At 49.3% G+C, this 14194-nt stretch overlaps 1 protein-coding gene across 29 annotated transcripts in view; it reads right to left on the bottom strand.

Moving 5' to 3' along the window:
* The window catches only part of EPB41L1 (erythrocyte membrane protein band 4.1 like 1), a 128110-nt gene that overhangs the window by 16998 nt on the left and 96918 nt on the right, over nucleotides 1-14194 (bottom strand). For 7 of the 29 annotated variants that reach the window (XM_020281984.2, XM_076011076.1, XM_076011080.1 and 4 more), the window contains 6 exons: nucleotides 12886-12990; nucleotides 7033-8976; nucleotides 6405-6512; nucleotides 4928-5338; nucleotides 2913-3017; nucleotides 842-925 (listed from right to left, as the gene is read on the bottom strand). In XM_020281984.2, the coding sequence (XP_020137573.1) occupies nucleotides 842-925; nucleotides 2913-3017; nucleotides 4928-5338; nucleotides 6405-6512; nucleotides 7033-8976; nucleotides 12886-12990 (2757 nt within the window). The remainder of the gene's footprint in view (nucleotides 1-841; nucleotides 926-2912; nucleotides 3018-4927; nucleotides 5339-6404; nucleotides 6513-7032; nucleotides 8977-12885; nucleotides 12991-14194) is intronic. The other 22 variants (XM_076011082.1, XM_076011084.1, XM_012754861.2 and 19 more) reach the window with 8 other exon arrangements.

Here is a 14194-nt window from a genome sequence, read left to right as displayed (position 1 = left end):
GCACATTGCCTAGAACCATAACCTGCATGCCTAATGCTATCTGTTCTCTTTCATTATTAAAGGATTTAGTGTCATTAGAGTCTCTGAAAAACTGAAGAATGGAGATTATTGCCATTTTACAGATCGGGACACCTGGGGCCAAGGACCATCCTTCATGGGTCAGACAGCAAATAGGTAGCAGAATCACAAGGTCCCTCAGGAGGTGGTCCAAAATCCTGAGTTCCCAACTTAGGTTCACTGCACGCCATCTACTGACCAAGACAAGGAAGTGGTCTCAGACACAAGAAAATGTACAGCCACCAGGATGGGTCCACAGAACTCTCAGGCACATCTTCAGACTGGAGGTGAGATTTGCCAGTGGAATCTTTAATTTTTTTTTTTTTTTTTTTGGAGACAGAGTCTTACTCTGTCACCCAGGCTGGAGTGCAGTGGCACAATCACAGCTTACTGTGACCTTGAATTCCTGCCTCAACCTCCCAGGTGGCTGGGACCACAGGCGTGTGCCATCATACCCAGCTACACCAGTGGAGTCTTGATATGAAATGAGATTCATGTGTGCCAATAATCAAAGAGTACTATCCTCCCTCTATTCCTGCCATGACTGAGATGAGCCAGATAAATTAAACTCAGGAATTCCACACCCACATTATTTAGTTTGGGAAACTGAGATCTGACTGTATGTCCTGTGGCAACCAAGGTACCAGACAATAAACATTTGACTGACACACAGGGGGCAGCTGAGGATTTCCTGAAGCAGCTGGGCAAGGTTAGCTTGTTATCTGGCTGTTTTGAGGGGGCAGAGGGGCTGGTCAGAGAGGGAAGTCTCCTGGGTTTTACTTACCATGGTGGTTGATATGGTCTCCGTGGTGATGGAGGGAGTGGTTGTTATGAACTCCTTCCCCACCGAGGTACTCCCATCAACCTGCTAGCCAGAGGAGGTGTCATTAGACATAGAGAGAGCCAGATATACACCTGGACATCTGTCATCTGGGCTCGAGGCAGTCCCAGTTACAAAGTGACAGGTTATGGGAATGGGCATCACTATGGCAGTCCACATGTAGATCAAATTACAGAGGAGCCTCACAGACTCTCTGCTTCATTTCAGCTGCTTTATTTGACAAAGAAAAAATAATCCCAGATGATTGGACAAATTCTATCCAAATTTCAATGCATGTAAGCTTTGACCCAGCAATCCCTAGGAATTTACTCTTTGTATACAAACTTGAAAAGTGCGCCAAGAAGCATGAACTGCAGTACTAATCATTAACTGCACTAGACAAAAACAACCACAGATCCCGTCAAAGGGAAATAGCAAAATAAACTAGGATTCACCTCCCAAGTGAGACTAAAAAGAGTAAGGTAGGTCTATCTATGACAATAAGGAGTGAGCCCCCCAAAAATTATTAAGGAGACTGGACGAGGTGGCTCATGTCTGTAATCCTAGCACTCTCGGAGTCCGAGGCAGGAGGATTGCTCAAGGTCAGGAGTTTGAAACCAGCCTGAGCAAGAATGAGACCCCCGTCTTTACTAAAAATAGAAAGAAATTAATTGGGCAACTAAAATATATAGAAAAAAATTAGCTGGCCATGGTGGTGCTTGCCTGTAGTCCCATCTACTCGGTAGGCTGAGGCAGAAGGATCACTTGAGCCCAGGAGTTTGAGGTTGCTGTGAGCTAGGCTGACACCACAGCACTCTAGCCCAGGCAACAGAGTATGACTCTGTTTAAAAAAAAAATTAGGAAAAAAGGTAAGATACAAAAGACAATGCTTGCTTTTATGTAAAATTTTTACATATATAGAGATGTAGGTATCTGTGTTGGAATATGCATAAATTTTTTTCTGGGAGGTATCCTAAGAAAGATTTCATTTAGTTCTGTTTGAATTTTATAACTGTGAACATTTTGTTGTTGTTGTTTGTTTTGATGTCATTAAGGGTTACTGGGCTGTGAGGTTTGGGACCATTTATAGTTTCTTTATACTTTTCTGTGTGAAAACAAAACAAAACACATGTTACTAAAACAAAACAGGCCAGAGGAGGAAAGCAGCTTGCCCAAGGTCACACAGTTCATCAGAACTCAAGAGGTTGACCTGTAGCAGGCAGCCTCCTAAACTCTAGCATCATTACCAAAGTGGGAGAAAAATTTCTGGAAACAAAAGAGTTGTCCACGTTATGGTGGCTTATGTCTTATGTCAGTTCTTGAAACAAAGACTCATCTGAGGTTAAAAAAAAATGCCTCCAGAATTGTAGCTTTTCTTGCCAGGAAAAACCAAGAGGGCATCTATCAGACTCACAGTCTTAATTTTCAAAGTTTAAAAACCACAAAAGGAACATAGGGAGTGCACTATAAGGAATGCAACTGTGTGTATTCATGACAGCTTTCTCCAGGGTGCTAAGCATGCTTCATCTTGCTAAGACAAATGGTTTTTGTTGTTTTTTTTTCACTTTATTTTACCAATCTCATGTGGAACCCCCATGCATAAAAAATGACCCAAGGTGAGCTGTTCTGACTAAGGCTGGATTGGGGTCTCTCCCCGCTCTCTCCCCAAGCAGCATACATCAAGAAACCTTTCCAACTCCTTAAAGCAACCTGAAAACCAAGGTCCTAACCCACTAGCCACTAGTCCTCCCACTTCTCCCAAGAAGAAGGGGGAGACAGAATCATTCCCATTTTACAGATGCAAAAATTGAGACTTTAAGAGGTATGATCTTCCCAGGACAAGAACCTGCTCCATCCCCCGACCCTCAAAGCTCAGGGAGACACTGAAGTTCAGAAGAACATCAGGATTAAAATGGGGGTTCTGGGAAAGCAGAGGTGGGAAGGGTTGGCCAAGGGGCTTGGACACAGCAGTGGGGATCCCCACCCCTAAATGCCCAATACCCATGCTCAGGGTACATTGGAAGGCACAGGTTACCTGTGTGCTGTCCACAGTGGTGACCCTGGTCTGCAGTACAGCCTCTGGCTCAATCTTCTTTCTGATGGCCAGACTGCTGACAGTCATGGTTTCTGTTTTCACAGGCTGTAGGGAGAGGGAGAATGCTCCGTAACTCAAGCTCTAGCATGAATCCTGCTCACAGGCAGCTGTGGTGTAGGGTCAGAGGTGATCTCCTACCCCTACAGCTGGCCAAGTCTCTGGAAGGATATGCAGGTCAGTACTATACAATCTCATGGTGGCTATATACTGGTTTTTTAGGCTACCATTAGAAGAACATTTACTATTCCATTAATGTACTCTATGCCAGGCCCCACACTGAGTGTCTTCCTTATATACATAATGTGGCTGAATTCTGGACAACTCCAGTGACCTTCCGGCTGCTTCAGCTGAACTCTTTTAGAACAGGAGCCACAGGTGCTTGGAGGCTTACAGGGGGCCAGGCAGGAGATGTAAATGAGTGAGGCGGGCTCCTTGAGCACTGGGTGAAGTGGAGAGCATGTGATCCCACTCAGGTTTGGCCAGCTGTGACCATGGCCTCTGAGTGACTATCTGAATTTTTAAATGGTATAAGAAAATCCTGGATTTTATATTCAATGTCCCAACTTTTAAATCAGAGTGAAAGAAAATATATCTGCTAGCCAGATTTGGCCTGGGGCATGAGTTTACACCAGGAGTCCTCCAACTACGGCCTACGGGCCACATGCGGGACGCCTAGCACATTTATCCGGCCCTCTGGGTGTTTTTGTCCTGCTTAGCAGCTGACTCATCCCGGGCCCACAGTGTGCACTCTCCAACGGTCTGAGGGACAGTGAACTGGCCCCCTGTTTAAAAAGTTTGAGGACCCCTGGTTTACATTCTCTACTCTAGAAGTCTTAAGTTAAATGATCAGCTTGAGTCCTCTACCTGGCCTAGTTCATGACTATACCTACTACAGGCATTAACATATGAGAGCTAAACACATAAGCTAGCTTGTCTGGTTGTGGGGGATGATGATGAATGAGGGGGATTCTTATAGGTGCTTAGAACCCTGTGATATAGCCATTCATTCATTTAATCATCTGTTAGTACTTGTACACACCAGGGCTAAAGGAGCTGCCACACCAGGGCTAGAGGAGCTGCCACCTGGTAGGAGTGCAGGCCTGTCTGCTGCTGACCTGACCACTCTGGATAATGTTGGAGCAGAAACATTACAGAGCAAGGGTGTATGGAGAGAAATACTTCCACCCAGGGTGGTCAGGAAACCTTTTGTTAGGGCACTGACATCTGAACTCTGTTCTGAAACATGATAGTTTTGCAAGTCTTAGAAAGAGGGAAAAACTTTCTACAGAGAGTACCACATGGAATGAGAGTCCAGAGTGGACAAGCTTGTATTGGGAGGGAGGCTGGGGCTAGAAGAGATGAGGGAGCAAAGAAATGATGGCAGAAACATGTCTTAGAAAGACCCCTTTGCAGCTTTGTAGAGGAGGGCCACAAAGCACAGAGGCCACCAGTCTGTCCCTTCTCAATGACAATATTTTCTCTTCTCGGGGAGTTCCCATTGCCACCCTGAAACCCCAGGGCCAGAAAGATTTAAACTGCTGCCTCTTCCCCAGGAAACCCAGGCCCCAGGGAGACAAGCCTGGGCCTAGATCAGGAGAAACCATTCAACTTTCAGACCAGATCACAAGAGTCCCTGAGAGTCCACAGACACATGCTCTCTGCAGGTGCCATGCAACACGGGCAAGGGGAGGAATCAAGAAAGACCAGATTGCCTGCCATCGTTTGACCTCAGCAAGCGATGGGGTCACATGGTTAAAACACCAAGGAACGCATGTTAGGGGTAAACTGACATGGCAAACATGCGAGTGCAGAACCATGCTGTTCTGCGAGGGGTAGTCATGCAACACGAGACAGAGCTCCAGGCTGCAAGCTGGCTGGCAGTCTTCTCCCAGGTGGCCCAGGGCCCCCTGAGCATGCAGTGCCCAGTGGGCTGGGGTCTCGAAGCTCCACTGTACCTCAAACTGGGGCATATCCGGGGTGGAACAGGCCCCTCGATCCGGGCTGTCCTCGATGCCCCCAGACTCATCATCTTGGCTGGGGTGCCCCTTGCTGAGATCCCGGGCGAACACCAGGCCCTCGGTTTCTGAGTCGCTTTTGTCTCGGTCAAGCTCAGGCAGGCTGCGGGAGAAGTCTTCAAAGGCGCTGCCGTGGTAGTCACCAATAACCGTGAAGTCCACCTCAGCCTCCAGGCTGGACGTGGAGCTGACCGTGATGCTGGAGCACTTGCGCTCAATGGCCAGGTGGTTGTCCTTCAGGAACACCGCGTCCCTCTCCTGGTCCTGGTCCTCATCTCCTGTGTCACTCTCTGGGGCCCGGGGACGTGGTGGTTTGACTTTCTCCTCCGAGCCCTCCCTGAGCCCTGCTCTCTATGGCCAGATAAAATCAAAGGAATAGGGATGTGGGATGGGGAAAGAGAGAGAGAGAGAGAAATCAAGATGGTGAATGTCAGAAGAAATCTAGGGGCTGTGTTGACATCCCGAATGGAAGAGCAGGTCAGGAAACAAAAACATCCCCAGGAAAGATTCCTTGAAATTATAACAAGCTTTAAAAAACCAAAACCTTCTCAAGAGTCCGCCTGATGGTCTCACACTGATGGCAAAAGCAAGTACAAAGCAAACATCCTGCCAGAGAATCCTGGACAGGAGGCTCCATCCAAGGTTTGGATCTGGGAGCCTATCAGAAGCAGCACTGTGCAAAAAGCAGGGATGGAAGCCTGGACCGCAGGCCCATCCGTGCAGGCGGGCATCGAAAAACAGAAACCCAACAGGGAGACCCGGGGATTTAGGAAAACCCAGAAGGGAAGGCACAGAGGCTAGAGCCCAGAGCTTTGAGGAACAAAGAGGAAGCCAACACGGTTTGTCAATTCCACTGAGTCTCCCTGGGAGGGATCAGCATCCAATAGAGGGAGGAACAATATGAGGTTGGGCCCCTTGAGCACCAGCTTCCTGGGAGCTGGGGACTACATCAGTTCCACCCTGAGCCCCATGAGTGGACCACGGGCAGGTCATAGAGCGGAGGCTCTGGCCCCATCAGTGTAATTGACAACAGCAGGCCAAGGCAGTGCCTGGGGGGAACCAGCAACTCTTGTCCGACATACATACCTCTCAACTGGCCTGTCAGGGATTAAACACCACACACATTTTTGGCTGGTTCATGACATTCTTTGTTAAGACCAATCTAACACCCACGGATATTTTGAAAGGACTTGGCTTCAGACTCTAGGGATTCAGTGTGCTTAGAGATTCACTTGCTGAGCAAGCCTCCATTTAGCCAGTTTCTGGAAGGTGGAGAGGTGTGAGGAATACATTCCAGACAAGCCAGAGTTGAGCAGCCACAAGAGGTGCTGCCAGAGCAGGTGGGGTCTAAGGCGGTGCTGCACCCTGGCCAGGTGGGGATGACTGGGTCATCAGGGAACAGAGGGACTGCAGAGACCTGAGGGCCTGAGGGGCTGGCGAATCTCAGGTGCCCCCCCTTTCCAGGGGTGTTCGCTGCTAAGCTGGTGAAGCGTGTCTCTCCCCTGATCGCATCTCCGGATTTGTTCTGGATTAGAGAAGATAGTTAGTCTTAAGGAGGCAGAAAGAAACGTGGCACTGGGACTGAGAGGGAATCAGAAGTGAAGGATAGAAAACTCTGCACTGTCAGCTTCCCCAAGGCAGGAGAACCAGGGACGGGAAAGGATGAAGAAAGATTGTTGGACAAGCCAAGCAAGATAGGTAGGAACCCAGCAGGTAAGAGCAGCAAGGCAAAGCACATGTGTAATTTGCTGGTGGTGGTGCCACCTTCTCTATGGGGAATGTGTGACTCCCTGGTCACCAGGTCACACCAAAAGCTGAGGGTCTTTGTGGCCAAGCTAACATGGGCCAAGCAGATGAACCCATCATTCAGCCTGAACTACACCCAGGCCCATTTGGGGAAAAGTACTCATAGGGATGGGTAAGCAGCCTCTGATTGCAGTAATGATGAGGGGCGACTGAAACATGCTTCTAAGACTACGTAGCATGCGGCCAGCCCCCACGGGCAGCAGGCAGCAGTGGGGGCGGGGGCTCACGTGGCCAGTTACCCCAGTAGTTTCCTCCAGCGTGGTTTCACAGCCTGAATCGGGGGACATGAGTTCTAGTTCTGTGCGTCCTTCCTGGTGGGATGCAGTGGAACCGCCCTCCCCGAAGTGTCTGGTAGCCAGAGGCATCATTGGGGAATGTGTAGCTTTGGGGCTGGTAAAGTCCCCTGGGGGCTGGAGTTGAACAAAGCCCAAGTCTAAAAGCTTATTTCGCTGTTGCTCTACCTGTCCCGTGGGGGCCTCTGAAGACACCTCATTTAGAAGGGCTCTTGTTTCACCCTGACTCGCTCGGTGAGTTTCAGCTCCATGGGTCTCAAATATCCGGATTTTATTGGCCACTGAGGTCTTGCTAATATCTTCCAGGGAGCCCTCTTGGCCACCAGCCTGGAAAGAGGTCATCTTTTGTTTCCCCGAAGTGAGCACCAACCCCAGGGGTATGGCCCCCTCAGCATCTTCAGGGATAACTCTGGGCTTTCTGCTGGTGACAGGAGGTGCCCTGCGCTCACCTCCTGTATCAAAAGGCACAACCAACCCTACTTGGTCCTTGGGCTCTGGACTCTCTTTAGAAGGATGGATATGTTTGAGGAATACAGGGGACTGTTCTCCAAAGGGATCCTTGAGCTCCGAAGGCTTCCCTGACCCATGAGGGGCTAGGCTTGGAGAAGCTTCCTCCAGAGCTTCCAAAGCCTCCAAGTGATCAGGGGAGGCTGGCAGAGGGATGATCACCTCCATGTGAAGAAATGCTGAGGCCTCACGGTCCTCCATCTCAGGTCTTCCTGTCTGGGTGTGAACTGCTCCCCTCTCTTTGAATAGGAAGTTGCCTCTGTCCAGTTTGCCTGGCTTCCTGACATTCGGAGGGATGGCCCATGGAAGGGCGCACACCTGGGTGTCTGGATGCACATCCCCTCTTCCATGAGACGAGTGGTTCTTCAATCGTGCTGGGGGACTTTTCTCAGCTTTTCCTGACAAATCTCCACTCACAAGGCCCTCTAACTCTTTAGCTGCACTGGCTGTTGGGTGGGTAAACTCTCCTTTTGTCCCCCACTGGGCTTCTTCCCATTCCTCAGTAAATGTCTGCTCTGGAGAGGGTCCCTTCAGATCAGCTGGTCTTCCATGGTTCTTGAACAGCTCTGCTTCTTCCTCTGAGGAAGCTGTGTGGGCTTCATCCTTGTTCCTGCTGGAATCTGCGGCAGAACTCCCCAGGTCTGAGGAATTCAGCTCCAGTCTGGTCTCATCTCCAAAAGGGGCATCCAGGTGCTCTTCTCTCTCCTCCAGGGATGGAGGGGGAGCATGGTCTTCTGAGTTCTCTCCATAGTTTAAATAGAAGCTCCTCTCTGCAAAGGAGGTATCGGTTTCATCACTTGAGTCGGCTCTGGCTTCCATGTGGGCTGGATCCAATAGAAACGACTGCAGTCCTCCCTTGTCTGAGGCTGGAGAGGAGACATCTACCTCTGCTGGCCTAGTCCCTGGGGCAGTGGGTCTCCCACAGGTCTGGAGCTCTTCCAGCCCCTTCCTCAGCTCTGTTTGGCCCTCCAGCTGACTGTCTGAGATGCAGTGGTTCCTGATGGTGGCCTTCCTGGTATCTGCCCCAAGCTCAGACCCTTCCAGGAGCTTTTTTGCCAATGTGCAGCCTGCAGCTGGGGCAGCCCCTCCAGGCCCTTCCTTGACCCAGAGGCCTTCCTCCCACACTGACTCAAAGTCTTCAGGACTTGCGATCATTCTCCCTCGCTGCTGTGTGTTTGCTCTTCTGGTTCCCACCATTTCTTCTGTCGCTACTTCAACTTTGAATTTGTCCACCAGAACATCTACCTTGGAGAGTCTGCCATCAGCAAGGATATCAGCAAGGCCTGCCTCACTTTCTTCCTGCTGCGTGGTAGCCACTCTTAGGAGACAGAGTTCTTCTGGCCTAGTGTACTTTCTTTCTATAAATACCCAATGCTCTGAACCCTGTGTTTCAATTGGAGCAAGAAGAGTTAACATGAAATATCAGGCACCAGAAGAGTGGGTCACTTTTTCCAGGGACCAATCTACCACTGAAAGGTTGGACTCTGGGGCAGCACGTCCCCAGAACTGGCTGGTGAGAGGAAGGCATGACAATGCCAGCCATTCACATCAAGGCTAGTCTCCCCAGAGGCTCTCCTCAACCACTGCCCCCAACACAATAAAATGGAATGGGGTCTCATGCCCTCCCCATGTTAACTATGGGGAAATGGAGATCCATGGATGGGCCAGGACTCTTCCTCTTCCTCTTTTAACGATATATTAATAACTGTCACTGTCAGAGGAAAAAGTAGCTTGTATCACATGTCATCTTTGAATGTTAGAGCCAAAAGAACTCTTAAGACATTATCCAGTCTAATCTCCTGATTATGTAAATGGGGAAACTGAGGCCTAGAGAAGGTCAGTGACTTGCCCAGGGTCACAGTTAGTTGACCGTTGAGTTAAGAAAAGAATGCCTGATTTTTGAGGCCTGAAATCTTTTTGGTGACTTATTTCACACCTTAGAATATGGGTGCCAACTGTGATCAAGTTGAAGGGAAGCATGGAGTTCCACAGGCCACAGCCTGAAATCTGACCTTCTGATCTTTCTACAAGAGCTTCTGGGAAGAAAACAGACTAGTAGCAAAGATATCAAATGGCTAGGTTAGTGCCAGTCACCAAAATGGCTTAAACAGCTTGAACATTGTGGAATTCAGTTCAAAAGAAACAAATTATCAACGTCCATCCCTTGATATAGAAAGAGTAGAAAAGGACTGATCAGGACGCAGCAAGGAAGGGAAAGATCTAAGGATCCAGGCATCATCATGAATCAAAGGCACCAGAGTGCCACACAGTTAAACTATCAATGAAACGGCCCTCTAGCTCCCCCAAGAGTTCTCCAACAATGTATGGGAGGGTGTGACAGACTTCCAGAATCATTAAGAAAAGCAGGAAGGTCATTGGGTTTTTTAATCCTCTTGGGGCCACAGAATATTTTCTTTTCACAAAATGTTAACGGAAGTATAGTATGGGACACAAATACAGAGCTTCCTGGTGAAGCTGGGAGCATGGGCTGTCCTCATGGGAAATCCTTGCTCTGACTAGAGCCCTCATGATACAAATATGGAAATTGAGGCCTAGAGAAGGCAAGCACCTTGCCCAACACAGTAAGCTGTTGGCAAAGGCAGCCTAGAATGCAGTCTCCGACTCCAGGTTCTGTGAAGTGTGCCCTTTCCACTCTACTCTGACCACCCCACATAAGATATGCTCAAAACTGCTCCTGGCAACAGGAGGGGGAAGGTTTGTAGGACTTTGGGCTCCTTTTCAGGTTTTGACGTAGTGAGGAATCTGTCAATCCCAATCCACTGGGAGGAGTCTATCAGAACTTCTCAGACCTGAAGAATGTTGAAGGACCAAGAGAGAACTGTAAAACCTCTTTTCCCCCACACCACTTAGCAAAATCTCCTTGATTGTCAGGAAGGGAATCAGACCTCACTAAGCGAATCTTGCCAATGGGAAAGAGATCAAAGGGATGGGAAGGTCCAGGCAATGTTTGGGGTGGGTTTCCGAGCTTTTACTTCAGGTTGTTGGACCATCCCAGAATGAAGTGCTTCCAGAGCCTACAGAAGCCAGGTCTCTTTTCTCATCTCCTTGGCAAGCAGGTTCCTTTAGCTTCTTCCATTTCAGCTTGTACTGACATCATCAGCATAGAAATAATGGCCAAAGCTGGTCAATGAGGCCCCTCTGGTACATTCCTGCCCCAATTCTAACTAGCAACCACACTAGATAAGTAAGAGGGAGTGGGGCGGGAGCTGGCACAGAACGAAAAGAAAGATTCTGCAGGAAGAAAAAGAGAAACATGTAGTAATGTTTAGTTACTATGTGCCAGGCAATGCAGCCCTTTGGCTAAATTATTAAATTTAATCCAAATGGCAACCTGCGAAGCAGGCATTGTTATTTTTATTTCAGAAGGGGAAACGGAGGATCTCAGAGGTGGGGGGACTTACATAAGACCACAGAGTGAGTTGTGGGGAAAGAAGAAAGGGTTCTGTTCCTAACAAGTAAAATGCAGGTATACAGGATCCTAAAATGGAAAAGGAGACTGAACAAAAAAGAAAGAAAAACTCCCCAGGCACCAAAGCACTGGTGGAGTCACACCTGGCCCTGGGGATTGGTCTGAAAGTCAGTCTAACATGATTCAATAGAGGGGATAATGTTAGAGTAGTCCCAGATTGCGGCAGTCCTGCAGCCCCTTTCCCTAGAGCTAGGGGACCTTCAGCGCCTTGCTCAGAGTGCCCCCTGCTGCCAGTGGGGGGCACTGCAGCAAGGGAAGCTATGCAACAGAAGCGGGGAGAAGTAGAGCCAGTGGCTCCCACACAAGCCACAGATGAGAAGAAACTCTCCAACCAGGCAGTACTGCTGACTCTAGGATGTTCAGGCCCCACCTGGAACTCTGGGCCACATTTTAGGCCCCATCCTTTACAGGAGGAGGGGACTTAGAGCAAGGAGCCCTCTAGAAAGCATGTCGGGGAGAAACTACAGAGTGAAGATTTTCAAGGGGAAGGGAGGTATTTAGCTCTGTGGCCTGGAGGAGGATGCAGAGTGGATCTATGGATGCCACAGGGCAGAACAAGGCCCACAGCTGATTTAGAAGGGCAGGTTTTAATTCAACATGAAAACCCCCTAATAATTGAGGACAAAATGGGCTGCCATCAAAGACAGTGAGAGCCCCTGCTATGGAAGAGGTAGATGGACAGTTTGCAGGGATAATGGTGAAGGGTGCATGCTGGGAGATCTGCTCCCAGTATGAGTACCTGTCCTTGGTTCTAGGAGCATCTCTGTGCTCCAGGGCATCACTAAGTCCCTAACCTTGGGATGCTGTTGACTCCCGTCTGACTTTCCTCCAGAGAGAGGGGAAAGTTTTGTTTTACATTAAGGAAAAAGTCATAGAATAGAAGTATGATTTATGTTTTACCACTTATTTAGCTCACTCATGTCTTTCTCGAAGTTCTAGCACATTTGCAGCAGCTACAAAAGTTTTCTCTGAGAACTGAGAAGGGTATATGCTCTCACACACATAATGCCAACAGAGGAGAGTCAGGTTTCAGGGAGAAAGAAGTTTTGCCCAGATGATTGGTCAATACCTTCCAACTCTGACAGTCTATGAAATCCCAGCAGGAAGGTGGGTGCAGCCTCCTGCTGCCTGTGCCTGGATCCCATGTCCAGCATCCACAGGACATTCCAAGAGCCCCCGACCTGCCACTATCCTGAGCATAGATGCACAGATGCTTTCCTCATTTAGAAAGTCTGCCTGACCAATATCTCTACAACTCCAAGGATACTCCTTAGAGAAAGATGTCTACTTTTGCCTCCCTGGAGACCCTGATAGACTCAAGCTCCAGGAAGGTTTAGAGAGGATGGAAGTAGGGGATGGATGAAATGCTGCTGGACCTTATACAGGCTTCTGAACAGAGACAAGGCAGAAGGTATTTGGGTACCATCACCCTGATCCCAGGCTTAGAAGTCAGAGCCTGACTCTAGAGTCACCCGCCTCACCAAGGCCTGCGAAATGGAGATCATTTCTGCCTCCCCTTCAAAGCCACAGATGATTCGGGCTGTTCTGTCTTCCCACAATGGCTGCGGTCCTGTCCATCCTGAGAATAATGGATGAGGGAGGGGCTGGCCCTTTATGGATCCCTGGGATGTGGATGTTTGCTTGTCCCAGCATGAGGACAGCATGGGCTACCCACTGCTCCCATCTGCATGGCAGAATCTGGTCCATTCCCCTAACCCCAGAGAAAGGATTTTCTTAAGACCACAGAGGGTGGCTCTTAGAGGCCCGAGGAGGAAGGGACAGGGGAAGGTTAAGACAGTAACCTCAGGAGACGCTGCGAGGCTTTTCTGAGTGAACACTTCCAAGCCTGCGGCTGCTCCAGGCTCAGGTACCAAGTCCTGCTGAGAGGTGTCCTGGGTCCTCTGGGACTGTAGGGGAGGCCCAGGGCCAAAGGAGAGGTAAAGAGGGAGGAAGGGAAGGAGAGACAGAGACAGGAGGAGAGGGAGAGAAAGCAGGAGAAACACACACACACACACAGAGTCTGTAAATAGCCCAACTTCATAAGTCCCACATCTTAGGATTTGTGGATTAGGTCAGGAAGGAGCCTCTCGGGGGTGAGATAGAGCAGGACTGCCCTTCTGAGCCATTTAAGGGAGGGATGCCCACAGTCAGCTGCCGGCCAGTATTGTGCCTTCGGGCCCTTCCCTCATTTGAGAGTCTTTGGAGCCATATCATTCAGACTATGATTCCAAATCTTCCCTGGAAGACTTAGGCTATAGTTCAATCCTGCAGTTTGGGTCACAACTCCTTTGAAAAAGTTATCTTTGAAACTAAAACCTGGGTTTGACAAATGGGAACAGTTAAAGTTTCCACTGTTTTCCCTTGGCCCAGTTAGGGCACAGAAATATACAAGGAAGCTCCTAGGAATTCTGGCCGATGCAGGATGGCCGCAGGAGAGCCCCCACCACACCCACGTTTGGATCAGGGATTCTAGTCACCGTCAGCAATAGCCCTGTGACTGACCAGTGATTCCCAGTTGACCAAGTGCTTTTATGTTCATTATTTCATACCACCTTTCCAACAACCCTATGGAATGGAAATTTCGGTCCCCCTTTAGATGGACTAAGCAATGAGGCTCAGAAAGGTCTCAGCCAATCTTATGTATAGTACCTCCCCATCTCCCAAATCTTCAAGGGCCCCCTAAATGCCAAGGAGATCTGTAAGCCAGTTGTAAATGGTCCATCACTCCTATGTGAGCTCCTGGATCGTAATCCTTTCCAGCAGTGGACTACATTTCTTGGGGCCAAGGGGCTGGGGCGAGTGGAACAGACTCCACCTTTTAGTGAGACCCATCTTCTAGCAATTTCAGCTATCACCAGCAGGTGGGGCACACCCCAAGCCAAGCTGCTCTGAGATACTCGAGAGCTCCAGATGCCAGCTCACCAGGGCCCACTCTTCCCTTCTCTTAGGGAGTCTGACTCTTTTGGTAGCCTCTGCATCCCACCTCACTCACAGCCAGGCCAAGACCCAGCCCACACGAGGACTGATTAGAGGCCACTCTGGAGGGCTGGAGGTGGGGATGGGAGCAGTGCTGGTCACTGGATCACTAGACCACTACCAGAGAGGTCCAGT

Source organism: Microcebus murinus, chromosome 16 (assembly GCF_040939455.1).
Source record: "Microcebus murinus isolate Inina chromosome 16, M.murinus_Inina_mat1.0, whole genome shotgun sequence".
Taxonomy (NCBI): Eukaryota; Metazoa; Chordata; class Mammalia; order Primates; family Cheirogaleidae; genus Microcebus; species Microcebus murinus.
Note: the sequence above shows the minus strand (reverse complement) of the source record. Positions and strands in the feature narration are given on the sequence as shown.